Consider the following 24926-nt stretch of genomic DNA (forward strand, 5'->3'; position numbering starts at 1 on the left):
GCGGAGCTGGGAGGTGGGGCTCGATCCCAGGACCCTGGGGTCATGACCTGAGCCAAAGGCAGATGCTTAAAGACTGAGTCACCCAGGCGTCCCGAAAGACTTATTTTTTAAATAGTTGGAAACATGTGCCCTTGGAATATCTGGTGTCTTTTTTCTTTTTTTAAAGATTCTATTTATTTTAGAGGTATATATAGAGAGAGCGCACACGCACGAGCAGGGAGTGGGAGAAGCCGACTCCCGACTGAGCAAGGAGCCTGAGGTAGGACTCGATCCCAGGACTCTGGGATCATTACGTGAGAGTAGGCAGATCTTAACTGACTGAGTCACCCAGACACCCCACATGGTGTTATATTAGTTTCAGGTGTACAATATAATGATTCAACAATTATATACATTACTCAGTGCTCATCATGGTAAGTGGACTCTTAATTCCTTTCATCTATTTCACTCCTCCCCCCCAACTCCCCTCAGGTAACCAAAGAGCCGTTATCAATAACACCATCTTAACCACAGAAAATGGGAAATTATCAAAAAATAAAATGATCTTGGGGCACCTGGCTAGCTCAGTATGTAGAGCATGCAACTCTTGATCTCTTGTGGTGAGTGTGAGCCCCACCTTGGGGCTAGAATTCACCGAATAATTTTTTTTTTTTAAGGGATCTTGCTCTAAGTACTTATTTTTTTCTTCATTTAGCGTTGAAGGGAAGAGAAGCTGCTGAGCACTGGTAAGATAACCGCACAACTGAAGACTTCTGAGTGGGAGTCCGAGATTTTGTTCATTAAGTCCTGCAATCATTCATTCATCCACCCAGGCACGTTTCACGCACACTGACCATCACCAGTGGGACAGACCATGCTGGACTCTGACTGAGTCCCAGTCGGGTCTCATCATTTACTGACTCTAAGACGATGTAAGAGTTCTGTCCTTCAGCCTTATCTTTCTCATCTGAAAAATAGGGATAACAACACCTTCTTGGCTCTGGCCTTGTTAGAGTTAGAAGTAAGATCCCCAGCAGTGCACATGACCGGTGCTCTGTAACTTATGTTCTGTTGGCCACTTTCATTCTGCTAGGCTCTGAGGGCACGATGAAAGAAATCGTAAGGCCCGCTCTTTTCTTTCCATACCCGCCTTTACCAGTCTCAGAGGGCAGTAGAAAGCTGACTGGAGCTGCTCCGTGCAATGCAACATGTGAGCTGCAAAAAGCCTGCCCCCAGTGACGGCGGGCATTCCTCTTCCCAAATCAGAGTTCTTTCAGTCCTCTGTTACCTTTCTTTAGGTCTCGCAGCTCTGCAAAGATAATCTGTGCTCAATCCTGCTCTTGCCCGAGGTCAAATGTTTGGCTCTCACGTTGGAGAACCTCCCACAGCACCCTTGTTTGGTCCTGATGAGGGCAGTAAGCCCAGAAGGCTAAAGTGGTCCGGCTGCTCTCCCACGTGTTCTGAAAGCCACAGCCCAGGGGGCGTTTCCGAGCTGCTGGGTGGGCAGAGTCGGGACCTCGCCTCCGCACCTTCTGCTGGGTGCCCTGGCACCGAGCGCGAACTTCTGCCAAGTTTGCAGCCAGGTGAGGGCACGTGGGCGCCTCCGCGCCGGGCCTTGTGCGCCGCGAGCTCTGCCTACCCGCCTACATCGAACGCCGCCGGCGGCCTCGCCTAGCACCTGCAGCCCGGACCCGCAGCGTGGTCTCCGCCACTCCCGTCCCGCCGCCTCGCAAGCGGCGCGTCGCTGCCGGCTCCCGGCTCCCGGCGGCGGCAGCGGCCGCAGCAGCGCGGCCCGTGGGCGGGGTGGGAACGGGGGAACGGGGCGGGCCGCCGGCGCTCCGCTCCCGGAAGCGGGTGGCTCTTGGGCTCCCGCCCAGAGGACCGGCGCGGACGCCGGAGCTCCAGCATCGCTGCCCGCGCCTCCCGGAGCGGAGCGACCCCGGCGGCAAGATGCTGCCAGTGTACGCGGAGGTGAAACCCAACCCGCTGCAGAACGCGAACCTCTGCTCGCGCGTCTTCTTCTGGTGAGCGCCCGTTGGGGCTGGAGGGTAGAGGGTTGTGGCGTGGGAGCGCTGGTCGCCGGCACCCTGAGGCTTCTCGCCGCGGGTGGGGCCACCCCACGCTAGCCGCGTGGTCCCCGCCGGCGCCCTGCCGCGCGGGCCCGGCGGGAGCGGGGCCGGGGACCTGGGGGCGGGGGCTCGGGGGCGCTCCCTGCCTTGGCGTTCGCGGCCCCGCCAGCCTCCAGTGTCTGGGAGGAGGAGGGGGGGAGGAGCCGGAGCAGGCAGCATCCGCCGGAGCTGCAGCCCCTGGAGCCCGAGCAGGGGGTGAGGAGGGGGAGAACTGCCGTGAGGGAGAACCGGCAGGACCCCCCCCGCCCCGCCCTTCCACCCTTAGCGGACCCCCTCAGTACCGCGCAAGGATTCACCCTTCTCATAAACTAAAGCTGCACCTTTTTCTTCCTAAGCAAGCAGCTTCTGAACAGCTTCCTTGTCTAATTAGTGCCCTGGACCATTGCCATCCGCCCCCCTTTCCCCCCCAGCGGCCCCACCTCTTCCGATAGTCCTTATGTGACTCTGAGTTGCAAACTCCACCGGGCTCCCTGTGTTTGTGACCATGTCTCGCTCTCTCCCTTTGTCCGCGTGCGTCTCACACGGTGTGTCCTGGTATCTAGTTGTGGCAGATTTCATTTCACTATGGTTTTTATTTGATGAATGGGAACACTGTTCTTGAACACGTTTTGCTTTTGTCTGGGACGCACATAACCACAGCTGGAGTATGTTTTTGCACAGCCGCTTTCCCTTTTGCAATTGTTCCCGTTTCCACCTTTGAGGACCGCTCTGGAGTTGGGATCCTTGAAGCCTATGGGGTCGTCTCCGGATCTCTAGCTTTTAGAGAAGTGATCCATGGTCTTAATGCGGGTGGTCCTGTTCCGGAGTCCTATGGCCCTAAAATCACTGGAGGGTCCCTGAGCTGGGAGAAGACACAGGTGAAAAACACCTCAGAGAGGTGAAGCTCGTAGCTGGGACCCTGAACCTGTGGGCTTTAATTACCCTTGGTTGATGATTAGATCTTTTGTTTCTTGACCCTAAACTAACCCTAAGGCTTTAATCAAAGTTCCCACATTCTGATATTTAACCTTTTTTATGGGAAAGCCTAGGAGATCCCTAGGGGAGAGTAGTGCTCTTAGGCTTGTTTTGATTGTGGTGTATTCAGTGTGTGTGGGGACATCTCTTGGCCCTTGGGCCCTTCTCAAGGAAAGAAGTGTATGGGTACAAGAAGGAATTTGGGTGTGGTTATCATAAATAATAATGAAGTAGGCAAACATCTCCGTAACTTCAGGCAGGGCAAGGAACTCTGGAAGCACTTTCTATTTATGGATGTTTCACAAGGTGTGTGCATGAAAATGGGCAGGTGAGGACTCTTGATTGATGACTTTGGTAGGCACCGTTTCCAGCTTCCCTGCTGCCGGGGAAGGAACTCTTCTCTGTTTTACACTTGATCACACAGCCGTGTGTCACGGTAGAGCAGGATCCCCAATGAGGCAATCTGGCTCCTGAGCCTGTGTTTGCAGCTGCTGGACTGAGTTGCTCCTGTTGGGACACTTGTTTTTTTTTTTTTTTTTAAAGATTTTATTTATTTATTTGAGAGAGAGAATGAGATAGAGAGCATGAGAGGGGGGAGGGTCAGAGGGAGAAGCAGACTCCCCGCTGAGCAGGGAGCCCGACGCGGGGCTCGATCCTGGGACTCCAGGATCATGACCTGAGCCGAAGGTGGTCGCTTAACCAACTGAGCCACCCAGGCGCCCCAGGACACTTGTTCTTAAATGCGTGGGGAGAGAAGGCCAGAAGTCCAGAAAGGCTGGACTTTCATAAAGTTATTGCTGTTGGGAGAGGAGATGGTGCACGTGAAATCTATTACCATGCTTTAGGGCAGTTGTACTCCAAGCATGGAACTCACACCTTCAACATCATCGGTCTCCCCGGGGCTTGTTAGCAATGCAGATTCTCTGGCACCCATTCCAGACCAGTTCTGTAAATTATGTAGAAACTCTGGGGTGGGGGTGGGGTTTAAACCTGTGCTCCAGGTTATTCTGATGGAAGGTTGAGCCTGGCTTGCTGCTTTAAGCCACTGCCCCCATTGGCATTGTTATTCCAGTTTTAAAAAAGGGGCAGGTCTTTTGAGGTCAGCTGTTGACCATGATTGCCATCCTGTATCTATTTATCTTCTGCATTTCTAGGGATTTGAAAGTTGGAGGCCGCCTTAGTGATTTCCATGTGTACCCCTCTGGGCAGGTGGGAAAGTCGAAATGAGCCCGGCCAGGAAGTGCTCCCTGGAGACAAGGCTCACCTTGCAGAGAAAAACCGAGTTTTCATCTTCTCATTGGATATTTGCTTTTCTTCTCAAATTGCATCTGCTTTCTAAACTTGTGAACTGGTAGCTATCTATTCAGATGATGCCAGTAACTAGCTTTATGGACTTCTATACCAATGGCCTTAGTGGGGTTTTGGTGTTTTCACAGCAAAGGTTGTGAAACCTTGGGCCCTTGGGCCTAAGGGGGAGTTGTACATAATGGTGGTTGGTAATTTTTGCAGATTTTTTTTTTTAAAGGTCACATTTACTAATCTAGCACCAATTTTTGCAGATTTTTGTTTTCTTTTTTAAGGAGGCTCCATGCCCAGCATGGTGCTTGAACTCACCACCCTGAGATCAAGAGTTGCACGCTTTACTGAATGAGCCAGCTAGGTGCCCCTGTTGTGGATTTTTGAAAAGAATATATATTTTTCTATTTTTTTTTTAAGATTTTTATTTATTTATATTTTTGACAGAGCAAGAGACAGCGAGAGAGAGAACACAAGCAGGGAGAGAGGCAGAGGGAGAGGGAGAAGCAGGCTCACTGCCGAGCAGGGAGCCCGATGCGGGACCTGATCCCAGGACCCTGGGATCATGACCTGAGCCGAAGGCAGACGCTTAACCGACTGAGTCACCCAGGCGCCCTTATTTTTCTATTTTTGTAAGGAATTTGAAACTACAGAAAAAGAAAGGAATATGGATTTCTTCTTTTTTTTAAGATTTTATTTATTTGACAGAGACACAGCGAGAGAGGGAACACAAGCAGGGACAGAGGGCAAGGGAGAAGCAGACTCCTTGCTGAGCAAGGAGCCCAATGCAGGGCTCGATCCCAGGACCCTAGGATCATGACCTGAGCTAAAGGCAGACGCTTAACAACTTAGTCACACAGGTGTCCCATGGATGATTTATTTCCGTTAGCCAAGTACACCTGCTGATACTTTGGTTTCTTAGTCTTCCCCCTAAAACTCATATGCATACACATCTTTTCTACAAAACCAAGTAGTGTGTTTCTTCTTTCACAGCAAAGGTTGTGAAACCCCAAATAGTTTTGAATCTGGATTCCTTCTTAATTTTCTGTGGTTAACATTTATTCATGGCATTAAAACTTCAGAACATGACATTTAACAATTGTAATTTATCCAGTCTTCACTTTTTTTTAAATGATTTTATTTATTTATTTAATTGACAGAGAGAGAGAGAGAGAGAGCATGTGAGAGGGAACACAAGCAGGGGAAGTGGGAGAGGGAGAAGCAGGCTCCCCGCTGAGCAGGGAGCCCGATGCGGGGCTCGAGGGTGGTGAGTTGAAGCACCCGATGACCTGAGCTGAAGGCAGACGCTTAACAACTGAGCCACCCAGGCGCCCCTGTCTGGTCTTCACTTTTGTTGAATACAGTTTATTTCTAATTATGATGCAGTGCGTATCCATGCCCGTATATTTTGGCACGTCTTTCCTTTTTCTCTGTTGCCAGAAGTGGAATAACTGGTGAAAGGCAAATTTGTTCTCCAGTTTTGGACCAACTGACCCTCAGTAGTGGTTTGTGTGCATATTTGATGGTCGACTTGAAGTACCTGAATTAATTTTTTTTCTAAATCAAAGATTAAAAATAATATCAGGGTTTTAATTTGAATTTGATTTATAGAGATGGAGCTTTTTTTTGTATCTTTGAATTGTGTATTAGATTTTTTCCTATGAGGCATTTATATTTTTGAAATAACTTGTAATAGTGCTTATGTTTTTTCAGATTTTCATTTGACTCTTAATTTAGATCAGAGGTTTTGTTTTTTTTTTTAAAGATTTTATTTATTTATTTGAGAGAGAGAGAATGAGAGATAGAGAGCACGAGAGGGAAGAGGGTCAGGGGAGAAGCAGACTCCCTGCCGAGCAGGGAGCCCGATGTGGGACTCGATCCCGGGACTCCAGGATCATGACCTGAGCCGAAGGCAGTCGCTTAACCAACTGAGCCACCCAGGCGCCCCAGAGGTTTTGTTTTTTTAAAGAATTTTTTTTAAAGATTTTATTTATTTATTTGACAGAGAGAGAGAGAGCGAGAGAGGGAAACAAGCAGGGGGAGTGAGAGAGGGAGAAGCAGACTCCCAGCTGAGCAGGGAGCCCGATGCAGGGCTCAATCCCAGGACCCCGGGATCATGACCCGAGCCGAAGGCAGACGCTTAAAGACTGAGCCACCCAGGTGCCCCTTAAAGAATTTTTAAAAAATATTTTAAAAATTATTTTTAATCTCTACATCCAATGGGGGGCTCAGACTCACAACCCCAAGATCAAGAGTCACACACACTACTGACTGAGCCAGCCAGGTGCCCCTAGATCAGAGGTTTTACATTTATATATCATTGAGCTCTTTCTGGTTTTTCCTATTACTTCTGTAATTCTTCCTTTTTAGATTCCAGCATCATCTAAATCTCCATAAGCGTTTTCTTCCTTTTTTCTTTTTTAAAGATTTTATTTATTTATTTGAGAGAGAGAATGAGATAGAGAGCATGAGATGGGAGAGGGTCCGAGGGAGAAGCAGACTCCCTGCTGAGCAGGGAGCCTGATGTGGGACTCGATCCCGGGACTCCAGGATCGTGACCCGAGCCGAAGGCAGCCTCCTAACCAACTGAACCACCCAGGCGCCCCACATTTTCTTTCTAATACATAGCTAGAATTTCCTTTTGTATTTGGTATAAAATCGGCCCTATTTTTTCCAAAACAGCTCATTTCTCATCATGGTTTATTGAATAATTCTTCCTCTTTCCTGTTATTGGAAATAAGTGGTGTAGGCTTATCCAGCTGGGCACTAGATTGTGCTGTCCCCTGGTGCACAGCATCCCTGGAGATGTGCTCTACGTTTACCTGTCTACCCTCGCTCCGCAGTTAGCAGCTCAGGACCCGTCCCCAGAGAAGTGCATGGCCACATGCATTTAGGCCACTGGAGAGTGGCCTAAATGCTCACTCACTGACACTGGCTCAGTCTATGAACTCCCCTGACACTGGCTCAGTCTATGAACTGTCACTTTGGAAAGCCAATGCTGTTGCTGAGACTGCCACTGGGGTCAGACTGGAGACTTGTCAGGGGCTGGGGTTGGGAGGGAGTGCAGATGCTGAGTGCTGTCCTGCTTTCCAGAGGGTGGCTGCATTAGGCCCTCAGTACGTAGTGACCGAGAGTAGTGCAGTGAGAGATTTCGTTTTACCGTTTATTTTTTGGAGATGTTTTATTTATTTATTTGAGATGTTTCATTTTATTTAATTTTTAAATTTTATTTATTTTGACAGAGAGAGACACAGCGAGAGAGGGAACACAAGCAGGGGGAGTGGGAGAGGGAGAAGCAGGCTTCCTGCTGAGCAGAGAGCCCGATACGGGGCTCGATCCCAGGACCCTGGGATCATGACCTCAGCTGAAGGCAGATGCTTAACGACTGAGCCACCCAGGCGCCCCTCTATTTGATTTTTTTGTTTGTTTGTATCCTTACAGTTCTGCATCTGCTCAGTGTGAGCGGGGTTAACTAGTGTTCATTCAGCTGTGTCAAGTAGATAATTTGCCTTTCTGAGTTCTCTAGGGGACACCACCCCTGCCCCCACGGTGTATCTCCCAGGCTGGCTGTGGGATGTGGAGCCCAGCGATGTCATGCACCCTGTGAACCTTTATCCTAAATCTCGCCTGTCACTTGTCAGTGGGGCCAGGAAACCCTGTCTCTTACCATGAGGATGTCTCTGTGGGTTTCTTCTCTGTGTGAACTCTAAGCCCCTGCAAATATTTTTTGTGTTTCTGTGCTGACGAATTGTGCACAAGCAGGGGGAGCAGGTACCCTATTTTTAGTTTTTAAATATTTTAAAGTAATCTCTACACCCAGCGTGGGGCTTGAACGGCAACTCCCCAGATCAAGAGTCACATGCTCTACTGACTGAGCCAGCCAGGGACCCCAAAGATCGATCCATTTAAGCTTAATCCTTCTAAGATCTCTTTATATTATGTACATACTGTGAGATAACTAAAAATGTAAGAGGGAAAGATTAGATTTTTTTAGAAGTTAAAACTCATGTTTACCCGGGCGCCTGGGTGGGTCAGTTGGTTAAGCGTTTGCCTTCGCCTCAGGTCATGATCTCAGGGTCCTGGGATTGAGCCCCTCTTTGGGTTCCCTGCTCCGCGGGGTGTCTGCTTCTCCCTCCCCCCTCCCCTTGCTGTCTCTCTCAAAATCTTTTTTTTTTTTAATATTTTTTATTTATTTGAGAGAGAATGAGAGAGAGAGAGAGAGAGAGAGAGAGAGAGAGAATGAGACGGGGGAGGGTCAGAGGGAGAAGCAGACTCCCCGCTGAGTAGGGAGCCCGATGTGGGGCTCGATCCCGGGACCCCAGGATCATGACCTGAGCCGAAGGTAGCCGCTCAACCAACTGAGCCACCCAGGTGCCCCTCAAATAAATAAAATCTTTAAAACAAAACAAAACAAACTCGTGTTTACCTATTTCAGCAGTATTTTCTTTTCTTTTCTTTTTTTTTTTAAGATTTTATTTATTTGACAGAGGGATACATAGTTGAGAGAGGGAACACAAGCAGGGGGAGCGGGAGCGGGAGAGGGAGAAGCAGGCTTCCTGCGGAGCAAGGAGCCCGATGTGGGGCTCGATCCCAGGACCCTGGGATCATGACCTGAGCGGAAGGCAGACGCTTAACGACGGAGCCACCCAGGCGCCCCTTCAGCAGTATTTTATGAGATACCATTAAAAATGCAGATGAGGGTCCTTTCCTCTTTGCAGGTATTCCGGTTGGTCTGGTGGGACTTGGGGTTCTGCAGCTTAAGTTCTTCCTGGGCACTTATGCAGGTGGTTAGTCCTCAGAGATGGGTCCATTGAGATAATGATACTGATCATCGCTAACCCCTACTGAGTGCTTCCTATGGGCTCAGACTTGTTTGCCCACTGTTTAAATGTCTCAGTTAATCCTCAATCCTGTAAGACAGTGAATACTATTTCACACCTGAGGAAATGCAGGTCCAGAGAGGTTGGGCAAATTGTCAGGGACAGCACAGCTCGGGGGGGGGGGGGGGGTGGTGGTCTTCAGCTGGTATCGTGCCCACATCCTCAGCACATTCAGTGGCCAAAGTGCTCAGGCTCTTGACTGCCTGGCCCCTGCTCTGACAGGTAAACACTAGTTCACCTAATAAATAAATGAGTCTGCTGACTCTCCAGCAGACATTTAAAAGTTATGTTAGTGAATGAGTATGCTCTTCACAGATGCTGGCCTCGGAAGCACGTTCTCCTACCCTTTCTTCATCATGCTGTCTCTTAAATTGCCATGTGTGTGTTGGCCATCCAGTTCTCAAGGCACGAACCTGTCTGTTCCTGCCGGTTTTGCGGACATCACATCCCATTGATTGAACCTAAGACATGCCCTTGGAGTCCTTCATTCGGCAAGCATTTCCAGAATGTGAGTGTGTGAGAGCCAAAGGGAAGGAAATGCACAGAGGTGCTCGTCCTCCTGGAGCAGGTGTCCCTCTCCTCTGCTCCAGCCTCAGCTTATGCTCTTGGCTCTTCTTCCTCCCAATGGGTTTTCCTGCCACCAGTCTTTCCCCTAAAATCCATGCCATCCTCCTGCCAAAAACCTCTCCTACCTCCTCACTGCTTTGAAGAGCAGTTCTTAAGGGTGGCATTCAGAATCCTTCAGAACCTGCTTTTTGCGTCTCGTCTTCCGTCATTTCTCTCACTGCTGGACTTTTCTGATGAGGTGAGGCAGATTTGGTACCTACCCTGTCTTTGCAGGGCCCACAGAGCCTGAACTGGGGTCCTGACTGATGCCTCTCTGTGAACTACTGGGTTGGTTAACAGGGTTGGGTGAGCGGATGCGGGAAAGCAGGCTGATGCCCGTACCATTGCCAGAGGCGCATTTATACAGCCCTGAGCCCTAATTCAGGTGACGTATAGCGGAGAAGGGTCATTCTCCCGCCGCCCCCGCCCCCAAACTAAAGTGTCTGGGTGTAAATCTGAACTCTACCGTTTACCTGACCAAAGGCAAGCTTCCTCATCTGTAAAATGGGAATAATCATGATACACATCTCATAAGGTTGTTGAGAGTATTAAATGAACCAAACATTGGTTTACCAAAACAGTGAATAAATATTAAAAGGTAGCCATGCCACCTTCCTCTTGTTACTTAGCATTTGTAAACTAACAGTTTTGTTTGTAAATTGCCATAGTTTATTTCCCAGATAGAGGATGAATGTAAATTTCGGAGTCTCATTCCTTACCCATAGAAACATAATCTGGGGGTTGGGGGGAGGTGTTGGCATCCCGCGTCAGAATTTTTTAACAGGGTTCTGGTGACTCATGCTAAATTTTGGGAACCACATTTCTGAGCTCTTTCTCAGCCCTTAAAATCCACTTCTATTTGAGAGCACAGTGGGAGGCCAAGGGTACTGATCCAGCCCCCTTGTGGTTTAGATAGTTCTTTTGGCCAACATTTGAGTGCCTTTTGTGTTCCTGCATTCAACTCCATAAAAACATTCCTGTTCTCAAAGAGCTTGCAGAGTCTAGTCTACTTAATTCTGTAACTGGTGTTAGCCACGGAACAAAACAAGCCCCAAATCTTAGTGACTTAGTCAAAAAACAAAACAGAAGGGGCGCCTGGGTGGCTCAGTCGTTAAGCGTCTGTCTTCGGCTCAGGTCATGATCCCGGGGTCCTGGGATGGAGCCCTTCCTCGGGCTCCCTGCTCCGCGGGAAGCCTGCTTCTCCCTCTCCCACTCCCCCTGCTTGTGTTCCCTCTCTCGCTGTGTCTCTCTCTGTCAAATAAGTAAAATCTTAAAAAAAAAAAAAAAAAACGCACTTGAAATCATGTTTGTAGTCCTTTTTGGGTTGTTGCCGGTGGGCAGTTACATCACACATTTATTCAGTAGCTGGACTTTTTATATCTCGTGGCTCAGTCCTTGGGTCCTCTCCATTAAGTCCTCTTTATTCAGCTGGGAAGAAGTTGTTTGTGGCTGGTTTTTGTGTTCCTGGCTTGAAAGTGACCTACGACCTTCACACTCCCATTTTATCGGCAAGGTGTCAGTCACACGGTTGCCTGTGACCCTTAGGTGGGCTAGAAAGTGTGGCCCACATGTCCAGCAGTTTGCTGTGAGAGTGAATCACAACACGTCGGGTGTGCGCTGTTGCAGGCATGGGACTAACGCCTGCCCCAGTAGGGGCTTCAGGGTGGGGGGAGCATGAAGAAGGTGGGGAGTCCTCTTGGAGGGGGGGTGGGCATGTGTAGGACACCGAATTGTGGAAAGGGTAGCATGTCCTGAGAAGGGCGATAAGGTGTCGTGGATGCCCCTCCCCACTACCTGGTGGTGGTTGATACGGTCATTCAAGTTCATACTCCCCTGTTTCATCCTCGCCAACTTTCATCCTTATCTCTTCTCCCCAGTCCTGTGCTCCGTGAGCACCCCTAGTCCTTCTAGAGCTTAGCTCCTCATTCCATTTCCTGGTTCCATGGCCGCTTCTGTGCCAGCCTCTTTTTTTTTTTTTTTTAAGATTTTATTTATTTGACAGAGAAAGACACAGCGAGAGAGGGAGCACAAGCAGGGGGAGCGGGAGAGGGAGAAGCAGGCTTCCCGCGGAGCAGGGAGCCCGATGTGGGGCTCGATCCCAGGACCCTGGGACCATGACCTGAGCCAAAGGCAGACGCCCAACGACTGAGCCACCCAGGCGCCCCTGTGCCAGCCTCTTTATGGGGCTGGTTTCTGTCTGCTCTCTTTCCCTGGGCTAGCTCCTGCCTGCCCTACCTCCAGTGTCATGGAATTACAGGGTTGGATGGAAGAGATCTCAGTTCATACTCAATACAAGAATCCCTTCCAGACATTGTGCAGTGGGGAAATTTACTGCTCTTACTAATATTCATATTGGAATGCCAGAAGAATGCTGTATCGAGCCAGTTTTCTTTTTGGACAGTTTCTACCCATCTGTCTCTCTCTCTCTTTTTTTTTTTTTTGTCAACACACAGCATGTGGGCTCCCCCCCACCATCATGGCCTTCTGGTATTCAAAGACCACTGTCATGGATCCATTAAATCTTTTAGAGAATTGTCTCCAGTTCTTAGGTTGCCTTTAAATGGCAGGGTTTTCAGACCTTCTTCCATCTGCTTGAACTGAATATGCTTTGGTTTATCAATGTCTTTATGTTAATGTGGCATCTAGAACTAGACCTATTCTAGGTTTATTCTGGCCAGAGGTAGTGTTTGAAGTAACTAATTTAACAATTTAACAAATATTTTTGAGTGCTTGCTGTGTTCCATGTCATGTTCTAGAGCAGGAGTTGGCAAACTATGACCTGCAGGTCAGATCCAGCCTGCTGTCTATTTTTGTAAAGTTTTATTGGAACATGGCTATGCTTATTCATTCATATATTGTCTGTGGGCTACGACAGCACAATTGAGTAGTTGCTACAGAGACTGTATGACCTGCAAAGTCTAAAATATTTATGATCTATTTCTTTCCGCCCCCCCCCCCCCCACCATGTTAAGTTTGAGATGCCTGCTACATATTTAAGTAGAGAAGTAGAGTAGGCAATTGGTCATGTGTCGGGGGCTCCAGGAAGAAGTCTGGGCTGGTGATGAAATTTGGGTATGGTGAGCAGCGTATACAGTTGGGCTACATTGGACACACGGTCAACTGACGTCATGGTCCATGGGGTTTATCCCCACGCAAACTGCTGTTTTTTTCTCTAAGTTCATTTTGTTGGTGTCACAGTTCAGCATCCCATTGTTGTCAGTTGAAAGTTCTTTGAAAACGTTTGCAGTTTTCTTTCTGAATGCCAGAAAGGACAGGTCCTGGAACTGTCCTCTGATCCACTCATGAATGCCGGGTAGCAGATGAACTTGGCCACAGGTGTTGGGGGAGGTCGTGTCATCTGTCTTACAGAGTCCAGAGGTGCCTTATGTACCAAGCAGTCATTCTGAAATCCTGCAAAGAAAGGAATTAGCATGATTTCCTGTTAATGAACACAGGCTGGCTCTTGTGGGGTCTTTCCTTTTTTTTTTTCTTTTAAAGATTTATTTACTTATTTATTAGCATGCACGCAAGAGTGCACACAGAGGGAGAGGGAGAAGCAGGCTCCCCGCTGAGCAAGGAGCCTGATGCGGGGCTTGATCCCAGCACTCTGGATGGTGACCTGAACCATAGGCAGATGCTTAACCCACTGAGCCACCCAGGCACCCCTCTTTTGTGACTTTTAAAACTAAATTGTTAGCTCCTTGAGGGCAGGAACAAGTGTCTTTTACACCTTTTTCTTGGTGCCGGCTGAGCATCTTGAACTTAGGAGGTTTACTTAGTGATTGTAAATTATTAGTTTAGTCTTCCTAATCTGAGTTTCTCTAATTTGGAAATGTAGACACCTCTACCTTGAACAGGAGGAAGCTGGGCATTATGGAATGTTGACCTTAAAAATAAAACTGGCAGTTATTTTACCAGCAAGAATGAGTTTATTTGGGAACAGCAAAAAATTGCAATCTGGGACATCCAAGCTATAGCAAAACTCTAGGCAAGTATGGAGAGCAAAGGAGAAGAAACTTTTTTTTTTTTTAAAGATTTTATTTATTTGACAGAAAGCGAGAGAGCACAAGCAGGGAGAGTAGCAGGCAGAGGGAGAAGCAGGCTCCCTGCTCAGCAAGGAGCCTGACTTGGGGGTCTCAATCCCAGGACGCTGGGATCATGACCTGAGACGGAGGCAGCCGCTTAACCAACTGAGCCACCCAGGTGCCCCAGGAACCCTCTTTTATAGAGGAAAGGGGGCTGCTATAAGCAGAAAGTTTATTGGAGTAAACTGTGAGTCAGAAGTGTAGCTGCTTCTCATCGGCTGAGTTATGTCTCTCGGGGCGGGGGGCCGGGTGGTGTTGTCAAGCCAGGAGAAAATCTTCCTTCCTCCTGCTGCGAAGGTCGAGTATAGGCTTCTTTTTGTTGGAGCCGCCAGGTGAATGGTGGGGTGTGAGAGCTCCCCCTCTGGCCTCCTGACTCCATTTTATTTTTTATTTTTATTTATTTTAAAGATTTTGAGAGGAGAGAGTGTGTGCATGGGCACGTGCAGGTGCGCACACACACACACCCACACCCCTAAGCGGTGGAGGAGCCGCAGAGGGAGAGGGACAGACACTCCCCGCTAAGTGGAGAGCCCAAGGTGGGGCCCTATCCCAGGACCTGAGGTCATGACCTGAGCCTAAGGCCGATGCTTGACCGACCGAGTCACCCAGGCGCCCCAATCTCAATGTATTCTAAAACTTATGTTTTAAGTATAAGTGAATAAAATGCTATACACTTACTTTTCTTCCCCACTTGCAGTGAAGCAAGGCAAGTCAGGAGGGAGGGAATGTGGAAGTGGTGGGGTGTGTAATACCCATCTCCGATGGAGAAGTGAACGGTTAGTAACTGCTACAGAAATTAAGATTTGTTAAAAAAAAAACAAAAACAATGAAGGTGAGTGTAATTTATACTCAGAATGGGGCCATTGTCTGTGAAAGCACTTGGGAAATTATAAGGTGGTGGTAGCTACATTATCCAAAAGTCTTCTAGAAAACAGTTCCACAGCAGAGCGACGTGACTGAAACCACCCAAGTCAGCTTCTGGCACCTACTTTCTTTCTATTAATGGTGCTGACGCCTTGATCTCGGACTCCATCCCTGCAGAACCGTGGAGAGGCTCAATTTTTGTTATTTAAGTCGCCTTGTCTGTGGTACTTTGCTATGTAGCCCTGGCCGCCTGAAGCTCCCTGCGTGTCCCGTGGAGGTCTTGGTTGGAGGGAGTGCCACTGTGTCACTGATCAGAGCTGCTTTGTATTGTGGTCTTTGCTTCTTTATTACACTGAACTCACTGGGGACTTTGACCTCACGACCTTAGCCTTCTATTGACCTGCTGCCTCATAAATTTTGAGTCGAATTCAGGTAAAAATCCCCCAAACTTTTCAGACTCAGAGGCAGTGCCCTTAAAAACCCTTCAGAGTACTTGACTCAGGAGGAGAATGAGCTCTGTCCCTGGACTGGCAGGCTGGGTGTTCAAGTATCATTCTTGCTCTTGAAATGAGATCACCCCTGATGGTGTTCCTTCCCTGGAGCCAGGTTTGTACATCTTGGGTGAAGGACCGTCCTCATGTAGGTTATGTTCTTTAAGGCGGTGAGGTAACTGAGACTCGTGCTCTGAACTTTCTCTTTTACATGTGCATGTAAATTTAACCAAATTATCTTGCTTTTGTGAAAAGCCCCATGCAAGTCCTTAGTGTATCAAGTATTAATAGCTGAAAAAAAGAGAGGACTCTGTTCTCAGGCATACTCAGAATCCTCTTTGCTTTTCCCCTTTTGCATATAACGTAGTCCTGTTTTTTCCTTGAAACAGATATATATATATATATATATATATATATATATTTGAAACAGATCTTTTAAAGAGAATTCGTCCCTCTGAGTAAGTCAAATTAGGATCCCCTTCCTCCCTCCTCTCTGTCTCTGTCTCTTTGTCGCGTGGATTTTGGTCATCTCTGCTAGGTGCCGCTCAGAAAGTAAGTTGAAGTCTTGAAGGGAAATTCCTTAAGGCTGCTTCATCCACACAGTTCCTCGGGAGGGAGGGATTCCTTTCCTGTAAGGGGGAGGCGCAGTTTCTAAGAAAGGCTTCCAGGAAGGATGAGGTGCAGCAGGAAGGAATCCCACAGAGCCGCCGACTCACACTTTTGAGAAGGGCATTCATCGCCTTTGATTTCTGGGAATTGGCTTTTCTATTGAGGGCAGAACAAAGTGAGTAGATAGCTACTCCTTCATGGGTCAGGCCGTGGGGAAGGTGGTGTGTGAGGGGGGTGAGGGCTGTGGCAGCAGGATTGAACCCCGACTGGCAAATTTGACATGAACCAGACGCAGGTTGAAATAAGCCGGCCCTGGGTCACACAGACAGAAGGTCAGGTTCAAAGCCATTAGCGCTTTCCTTCCTCTCACAGCGAACGCCTGGCAGGAATTTCAAGGAAGAGGTGACCGGGAACACCGATGTGCGGCACCCTTTGTGTGGAAGGGCTGACTGTGCTGCGCTCCGGGGGACGGGGGGTGTGTGGGGGGGGTACGGACAGACGGACAACGGGACGTAAGCACGGGTGAGGCTAGCGTGTTCTTCCGTGGCGGTGGTCCCTGGGCAGGAAGCCAGGCGGCCGCAGCTCCTCCCTGTGGCTCCTGGGGAGCTGCTGGTGGCTGGAGGTCCCATTCCACACTTCCTGTCGGTGCTGCGCTCACTTCCTCCTGCCCCATGCTCCCACCTGCTATGTTCTCTTGAAACTTCTCTGCCCCCCCCCCCCCCCAGCAAGTCAGCCCTGTTCCTTGGTTTCCACAAAAATCTGTCTGCGATGAGGGTTGGGGATTTGTGAAGATAGGGGTTGAGTATTGGGTGGGCTTTGCCGCCTCCCCTCCATCTTCCTCTCTCAGCGCCCTTCCCTCCAGGCAGTGGCCCCCTTCATCTTGGACACAGCCATTCTGATCGCTCCAGGACTTTCATGAGCAGTTTTCTGCCTTATTTTGTAAATTCCTATCACAGGAGGTACGGTGCTACCATAACCTTGATAATGTTTGTAGACTCTTAGGAGACTGAGGTGCAGAGGGTATGTTTTTCCCCCAAAGCATTAGTAAATGGAGGGTATGGGGCTGTTTGATTGCCAGCTTCAAATGTGGGAAGTCACCAGAGGAGGGAGAGTACCATGCCTGAGGAGCTGGTGTGATCCAGGAAAGGCTTCTTGGAACAGGTGGTGCTTATTAAACTACATTGTGTTTTAGTTTGTGCAGAAGTTCTTTCCTCTCCTCAAATCCCTAAAGAGGTGCACCTCCAGAAGCCTACTGCGTTGCAGAGGACTTTTCCCTAGGTTTAGCTATCTGGTGTCCGTGTTCAGGCCCAGTCTTAACTTCTGAAGTGACCCCTGGCTCCTGATGGATTTTAGCCTTAGGTTAGATTATAGAGAGAAGGGTTTCTGTTCTTTATATCTGGGTTCCCCATTTTTAAAAAATATTTATTTGAGAGAGAGAGAGAGAACACAAGCAGGTAGAGGGGCAGAGGGAGAGGGAGAAACAGACTCCCTGCTGAGTGGGGAGCCCGACTCGGGGCTTGATCCCAGGACCCTGGGATCATGACCTGAGCGGAAGGCAGGTGCCCAACTGACTGAGCCACCCAGGTGCCCCTTCCCATTTTTTTTTGGGAAGATTTATTTATTTATTTATTTTAGAGAGAGAGAGAGAGAGAGAGGGTGTGGGTGTGGGTGGGTGGATGCAGAGGGAGAGAAAGAGAATCCCAAACAGACTCCCTGCTGAGCCTGACGTGGGGCTCGATCCCATGATCCTGAGAACATGACCTGAGCTGAAATCAAAGTCAGTTGCTTAACCCACCGGGCTACCCGGGCGCCCCTATATCTGTGTCTTCTGATAGGCCACCATTCTCTGTGTTGTGCCTGCATCTTTTTATTTCTGAAGGAAATCGTTTGGCTTGGTAGGCTTCCTCCTACCCCACCCCCACTAAAGGAAAAGAAATCCTACCTTGATTTGAAAGAAAATTAGATTAAGAATAAAATTTTTGCGGGGTGCCTGGGTGGCGCAGTGGGTTAGGCATCCAACTCTTGGTTTTGATTCAGGTCGTGATCTAAGGATCATGAGATTGAGCCTCGCCTCGGGTTCCTCGCTCAGTGGGGGAATCGGCTTGAGAGTCTCTCTCCCTCTCCCTCTGCCCCTCCCACTTGTGCTCGCTCGCTCTAAAATAAGTAAGTCAGGGGCGCCTGGGTGCCTCAGTCGTTAAGCGTCTGCCTTCGGCTCAGGTCATGGTCCCAGGGTCCTGGGATGGAGTCCCGCAGCGGGCTCCCTGCTCCGCGGGAAGCCTGCTTCTCCCTCTCCCACTCCCCCTGCTTGTGTTCCCTCTCTCGCTGTGTCTCTCTCTGTCAAATAAATAAATAAAATCTTTAAAAAAAAGTCATAAAAATTTTTTTGATTGCCTGAGGTCATAGAGCTGTTGCCAGTCTCGTTTTTAATTTTTCTTTTCATCTGTGCCATGTGATTTTTTTTTTTTTTTTAGATTTTATTTATTTGACAGAGAGAGACACAGCGAGAGAGGGAACACAAGCAGGGGGAGTGGGAGAGGGAGAAGCAGGCTTCCCGCAGAGCAGGGAGCCCGATGCGGGGCTCGATCCCAGGACCCTGGGATCATGACCTGAGCCGAAGGCAGACGCTTAACGACTGAGCCACCCAGGCGCCCCTGTGCCATGTGATTCTAACTCTTGGTTTGCTCAGGACAGGCCTGTTTACACCCCTTCTCACATTGTAATTATTAACAGCACCTCATTTTACTCCTAGGAGTGTCTTAGGTTGGATGATAAATAATATCGCTCTATGTGAGCTGAAGTTCATATTCCATAAACTATACCCCTCAGCCCACCATGGAACTTGGGCAGGAAATGGGGTCAGGGTGATGCCAATGTTTGCTACACTTGGACCAGGAGTAATGGCTAGTGAAAACCTATGATCCATCCCCACCTGGGAAAACCACCTGAGGCCTGTGCTTTGTCGGTAAGAATGCAGGCTGTGAAAGCTCCAGGGAGGGCGTGTGGCCCTGGAGGTGACCCCTCACAGACCAGGCGGGTCCCACCGGGCGATGGGAGCATGGACGGGGGTATCTCATGGGTTGTCCGGTTCATGGGGCCGGAGGGGTGTCCTGGGATGTGTGTGAGTCCAGCCAGTGAAGGCCATTGTAGTCCAGCATTTAGCTTCGCCGTGCGAGGCAGAGCTAGCTGGACAGGGGGCCATGGCCAGGGGGCGGTGGTGAGTAGTCTGGGAACCAGGGAAGTCCTGGGGAAGGGGGAGAAGTTGGAACTCCCCCCGAGATGACGCGGGCCTTCACCGCAGCCTGGCGGGCTTAGCCAATTGCCTGATCCCAGAGTTTTGGGTGGGCCGAAGCCTCTGAGCGGCACTGTGTGGGGCCCAGCACTTGGGGTCGGTCTGCTGAGCTGGTGGAGGCTTCGAAGCGCCACAACGGCAGTCCCGTTGGAACTGTCCTGGCTGATGAAGTAACAGTGTGTGCCCTTGGGCCAGTAACTCTGGGGGGATGGGAGAAGTCCTGAAGCCCAGCTACCTCTCCCTAGATTCCCTGATTCACTCCCTTCTACAGGACATTCTTTTATTATCTCTGCTCAATTAGAGGCAAATGCTTAGTATTTCAGGATTTTTCTGTAAGTGCTTTGGACCTTAGGGCTTTTCAGTTGCTGTTCTCAGGCTGACCGGGCTTTTGGTCCACACCTGGCCTCCTCTGAGGGCCTCAACTCCAGCTAGAGTAACCGCTCCCGTCCTCAGCCACATCTCTGTTTCATTTTCTATTTGATCATTGTCATTGTTCTGGACCTGTCTTAGTGTGTTTGTCCCCTGCTTTCCTTCCTGACTGTGGGCTCCATAGAAGATGCCATCTGTGGGTGACAATCTAGAAAAGTGCTTGTCACATGGTGGACCAGCAGTTAAGACCTCATTTGAATTAGTGAATGTGAAAATTCCCATTTACTACAGTCCTGTTGTTTAGATACCTGGTTAAGAAGAAAAAAAAAGTGAGGGATGCCTGGGTGGCTCAGTCAGTTAAGCCTCTGCCTTCAGTTAAGGTCATGATCCCAGGGTCCTGGAATCGAGCCGTGCATTGGGCTCCCTGCTCAGCTGGGAGTTTGCTTCTCCCTCTGCCCCTCTCCCCTGCTTGTGCTTGCTTGCTCTCTATCAGATAAATAAATAAAATCTTAAAAAAAAAAGTGAGTTGTGGGTTGTATCTTTAAAAAAAAATTTTAATAAAGGCATGTACACATTCTGTGCTTTGAGAGCATTTGAGGGCTGCTTCCATGGGGATGAGGGAGCAAGATGCCATTTGGCTCTGGCCTCTTTGGAGGGAGAGCGGATGGCGACTCCTCTGCTCTTAGTTATACAGTTGGGTCCTCACTGGTGTGTGTGAGGGGGGTGGTCCGTCTTCCCTCCATCTCTCCTTCCTTCTGATGAAGTTCAGGCGATCTCCATGGAAGGAATGAGGAACAGAGAGCCTTGCGAGAGGGAATCGGATTTGCCTGGAAACGGCATCCGGATTGCTGGGGTTGGTATAGGCCTGGAGATGGGAGCCAGGGGTGACAGCCCATCTGCAGAGTATGTCTACATGGGATTCCCTGCATTCTATGCTAAACCCATTTGTGTTTGTTGTTGCTTTCTTTTTCCCTCCACTTCTGAGTTTTTGTGGTTATAGGAAACGTTTTTCAAAGTGAGTGGGAGAAGATCCTAAGATTATTAAGAAAGCTATTTTAGCGTGTCCTGAGATTCCCTATGAAGCTTTCCTTCTTCCACTTCCTACTGAATAAGCCCTTTAATAGAACACGTACAGAGGCTTTTCAAAGGATGTTTTTGTTGTTTCTGAATACGCAGCTAGGGTTGGTATGTTTGTAATTGACCTAATGCTTCAAAGAATGAACTGGTTTAGCTGGAATTTTCCGAAAATCTGTCCCATTGACATAGTATTGTCCAAAGAGAAAAGTGTATGATTTATAATTAGCTTTCTCCCCTTAACTCTGAGTAATGGGCAGAGAGGTTCTTACATTTTAAATTGGTGTTATTGTTTGGGACAGCTGTTCTCTGTATTGTGTATAAAATATGGTACGCCAGTCTTCTATTTTCTGGTACGATTGCTTTTGCTTCTCAGAATTTGGCCGACAAATTCCATATTCCAGGTCTGGAGTCCCTGCTGAGAGCTCAGAACAAATGGTTGCCCAGAAGAGAGGTGTCGGAAGGATGGTCCTGAGGAAGGGTTGGTTTGGTGCGGAAGAGCCGTTTCAAGTTCAGAGCCAGCTGGAGCTCTGGGGGTTTTTTGATCACGCCTTCACTTCTGCCTCGGGGCTGTGAGAACCTTGTAGGTTTTGTTTGTGGACTTTAAGCAGCCTCTGTTATTAACTCGTGGATAATTACCAGAAATATGAAGTCAGATCAGTGCTTGTTAACCCTGTGTCTTTTCTCCTAAGAATCTAGGGTGGTGACATGATAAAAATTAAGTGAAAAACTAGGCTCTACTACTTTAATTGTTATTGTGTTTACTTGAAGTAAAATCATAGCTGTGCATCTACCTACCTTTCCCCTCCACACCTCATACCATTTGCCAAAAAAAAAAAAAAAAAAATGGGTTGTACGGCTAGCAGGCAAGGGGCTGAAGTCTCCGTCAGAGTGTTCCAGTGGGGCCTTAAATGTTAATTGCTCTGTTGTATGATGCTCTAGAGAGAAATCTGATGGCCCATCAGAGAAGGGAGCTTGGACAGAGATAATAGCCGAAGCAGGCTTGTTAAGAAAACCCAGGGGCGCCTGGATGGCTCAGTCAGTGAAACGTCCCACTCTTGGTTTTGGCTCGGGATCGTGAGATAGAGCCCCAGAACAGACTTTCACTCAGTGTGGAGTCTGTTTGAGATTCTTTCTCTCCTTCTTCCTCCCCCTTCTGCCCCTCCCCCTGCAATCACTCTCTTTCTCTCTCTCTCAAATAAAAAATCTGAAAGAAAAAAAATCCTGGAGTCATCTGGAAGAGGCATCGAGAGAGCGAGAGGGCCCGTGGTGCTAACCCAGAGTCTTAGGTCCTTGGCTGACTCTGGAACAGAAGGATGTGCACGCACCAAATACTAGCCCCGTGGATGTGTTGCCTTTGATTTTAACTTTTTGTATTTTCGGTGATGATCTCTGGGAAATTGAAGGCAGGACTTTGTCTGATAGGTGGGCCTCAAGAGTCATGACCCGGAGGGAAGGGAGCAGGCACAAAAGGAAGCGATAATGGGGGATGTGATTCAGGACTTCACACCTGAGCCATGCGGGCCGGGCAGGGTGGGGCTGCCCCTGAAATTTGCTTCTACCTGGCAGGAGGCCCAGGATCATCAAAGCTGAAAGAATCACCAGGAAAAGAAAATGTCTAAAAACCATAACACCACGCGCTGTTTGGAGACTTTAGAAAAAAGGTTTGGAAGTTTTGGGGAGATTCCAAATAAGGGAACTTGTTTCGAATAAATTGCTTTTGAGTTAGAGAAAAAACTGATTGCGGTAGATGCTTCTTCCTGAACTTTTTGGGCTAAATATGTGTTTTCCTTGTCTGCCTTGAAGACATAAAATAAATGAGGTGACACATTGGGTGTATGTGTGTTATTTCTGTGTTAAGTAGCAGGTGTTTAGGTTTTTTTTTTTTTTTTTTTAGATTTTGAGAGAGTGAGCGAGCACACAAGCAGAGGGGAGGGGCAGAGGGAGAGGGAGAAGCAGACTCCCCGCTGAGCAGGGAGCCTGACACAGGATGCGGGACTTGATCCAAGCCAAAGGCGGATGCTTGACCGACTGAGCCACCCAGGCGCCCCTAGAAGGCATTTAGGTTTGCCCAGCATACACTTTTCATTATACAAGGTGCTTTGGAAGAAATAGAAAAAGGTAGAAACCACCTATGACCCCGGGGGGTTTCTTGACCACTCAGAGTAGAGGGGCTGTTCTAGAGCTGTTTGCTTATGAAATCCGTGGTAATTTCAAGAGAGGCTAGGCTGGGAAGCGCTGTTTTCCTTGCCTGTGAAAGGTCAGTCTAGGGTGCATGAACGTGCATTTCACTGCAAATACCCGAAGTGCCCCGCTAACGTCATTCTCAGCTGAACCCTAAGAGCTTTTCCCCCAAGGAAGTTACCTCAGTTGTGTTCCTGAGGTTAACCAGCCTGTACTTCTTGAGTAGTCAGTAAGCTAGATTTCTTGGCAATTCAGATCCAAATGGCTCTTTCGGAGTGGGCAGAGCTCGCTTAGAGCTTTTGAATGGGTGGGAGCTTCCTGGCTGTGCGGCCTGTTTTCGAGGCTTTTTTTTTTTTTTTTTTTTAAGATTTTATTTATTTATTTGAGAGAGAGAATGAGAGATAGAGAGCACGAGAGGGAAGAGGGTCAGAGGGAGAAGCAGACTCCCCGCTGAGCAGGGAGCCCGATGCGGGACTCGATCCCAGGACTCCAGGATCATGACCCGAGCCGAAGGCAGTTGCTTAACAAACTGAGCCACCCAGGCGCCCGTTTTCGAGGCTTTTGACTGCTGGTGATCGAGGGCAGAGGGAATCCTGTTTCCCTCCTACAGGTTCGTGGGAGAGCCAGCCGTGTGCTCTTCCTCTCTTAGGTCCGCTGTCTCTTCCGTAAATAGAGAAGGAACCTAAAGTTAACTAAGCTTGAAATCAAACCCGAGAAAGCCCCACTGCAAACCAGAGCGTCTCAAAGTGTTCTTGGGGGTTACTGCCAAGTTCTCGTCAGCTCCCTGCAAATTTTGGACAAGCACAGTGATATTTGTGTGCAGGTTTTATAAACACCCGACTGCTAGGATGCCAAGGGATAAGGTGATACAAATATTTGCCGAGGCTTTATAGACAAATCCTCTGTTGATCACCGCGGTGGCCTCCAGGAGTAAACAGCCTCCTCGTGGACTTCTGTCCAAGAGCCATGTGGCTGGTGGAGGCTGCGTGACTTTGTCCTCTCCCCCGAGGCCAGCCGCTGAGGCTTCCGTGCAGTGGCCGTGACCGCCTTCACAGATCCCACTGTTGACAGCTCTGTCCTCTGACTCAGGGTGGCAGATTCTGTTGTTGATAGAAGCCAGCCAGCCCCTATCACATTGCACACGCTAATGTCATCTGTCTGCAGCTGTTACGGCATACATCTGAGAGCTGTCCTTTAAGACTGGAGTTGCTCATAGGTCTGAGTTGACCTGTGATACGGGTCAAGAGCGGCAGGCCTGCTGGCTGTTTCTGGTTGGGTCTTCCTGCTGCGTCTTCCACTGCTCATTTGATCACTGTGTCTGAGGAGTCCGAGAGGAGAAGCTCTCCGGTGGGAGGCTCTGCCTAGAGCCTTGCTACTGGAAGTGTGGTCTGTAGACCAGTCCCCTGGCCATCACCTGGTGCCTGGGAGAAATGCAGAGTCTCAGGCCCCGCCCCAGACTTGGTGAATCTGAATTTGCATTTTAACAGGTCCCAGGTGATGTGTATGCAAGGACCTAGGCCAGGCTCCTATTGGTTGAAGCTGGGTTGCTACCTCATCCAGGTTGGGAGGGTGGGAAGAGGGGGAGTGTGGAGAGGTGTGCACATGGTTTGAAGGCCTGAGCCCTACCTGTGAGTGACAGGCATCCCTTGCTGTCCTGTGCCACATGGTCTCTCACCTAACTGTAAGGGGGTGGCCAGGAAATAGAGGCAAGTCCTGTGCCTAGGATAAGGGGACGAGGGAGCATCAGACTCACAAATGGGCCAAGGAGTGGAATTAGGTGAGCTAAGCTGTGGGTGTGGTTCAGTGGTCAATAGACGCCCATCTTCCCTTCCACTGCTCCTTTTCTCGTGGCAGGTGCATGCACACGAGGGTGGGGAGGGGCAGAGGGAGAGTGAGAACCTCAAGCCGATTCCGCACTGATCGTGGAGCCCACCTTGGGGCTGCATCCCACAACCCTGAGATCATGACCTGAACCGAAATCAAGACTCCGATGCTGAACTGACTCAGCCACCCCTAATTAAATTATTTAAAAAATATTTACTGCTGATTAGAAAAAAAAAATTTTTGTTCTTAACCATAAATGACACCTATTTAATTGTTGGATGGAGAAAATACCC

The 24926-nt window shown here is 49.0% G+C and overlaps 1 protein-coding gene across 2 annotated transcripts in view; it reads left to right on the forward strand.

Moving 5' to 3' along the window:
* The first annotated feature begins 300 nt into the window (after nucleotides 1-300).
* ABCC4 (ATP binding cassette subfamily C member 4) overlaps nucleotides 301-24926 on the forward strand; it is a 247992-nt gene continuing 223366 nt past the window's right edge. For both annotated transcript variants that reach the window (XM_027590484.2, XM_027590486.2), the window contains exon 1: nucleotides 301-2003. In XM_027590484.2, coding sequence (XP_027446285.1) covers nucleotides 1930-2003 — 74 coding nt within the window. In that variant the 5' untranslated portion in view covers nucleotides 301-1929. The remainder of the gene's footprint in view (nucleotides 2004-24926) is intronic.

The sequence above is a fragment of the Zalophus californianus genome, chromosome 3 (genome assembly GCF_009762305.2).
Source record: "Zalophus californianus isolate mZalCal1 chromosome 3, mZalCal1.pri.v2, whole genome shotgun sequence".
Classification (NCBI taxonomy): Eukaryota; Metazoa; Chordata; class Mammalia; order Carnivora; family Otariidae; genus Zalophus; species Zalophus californianus.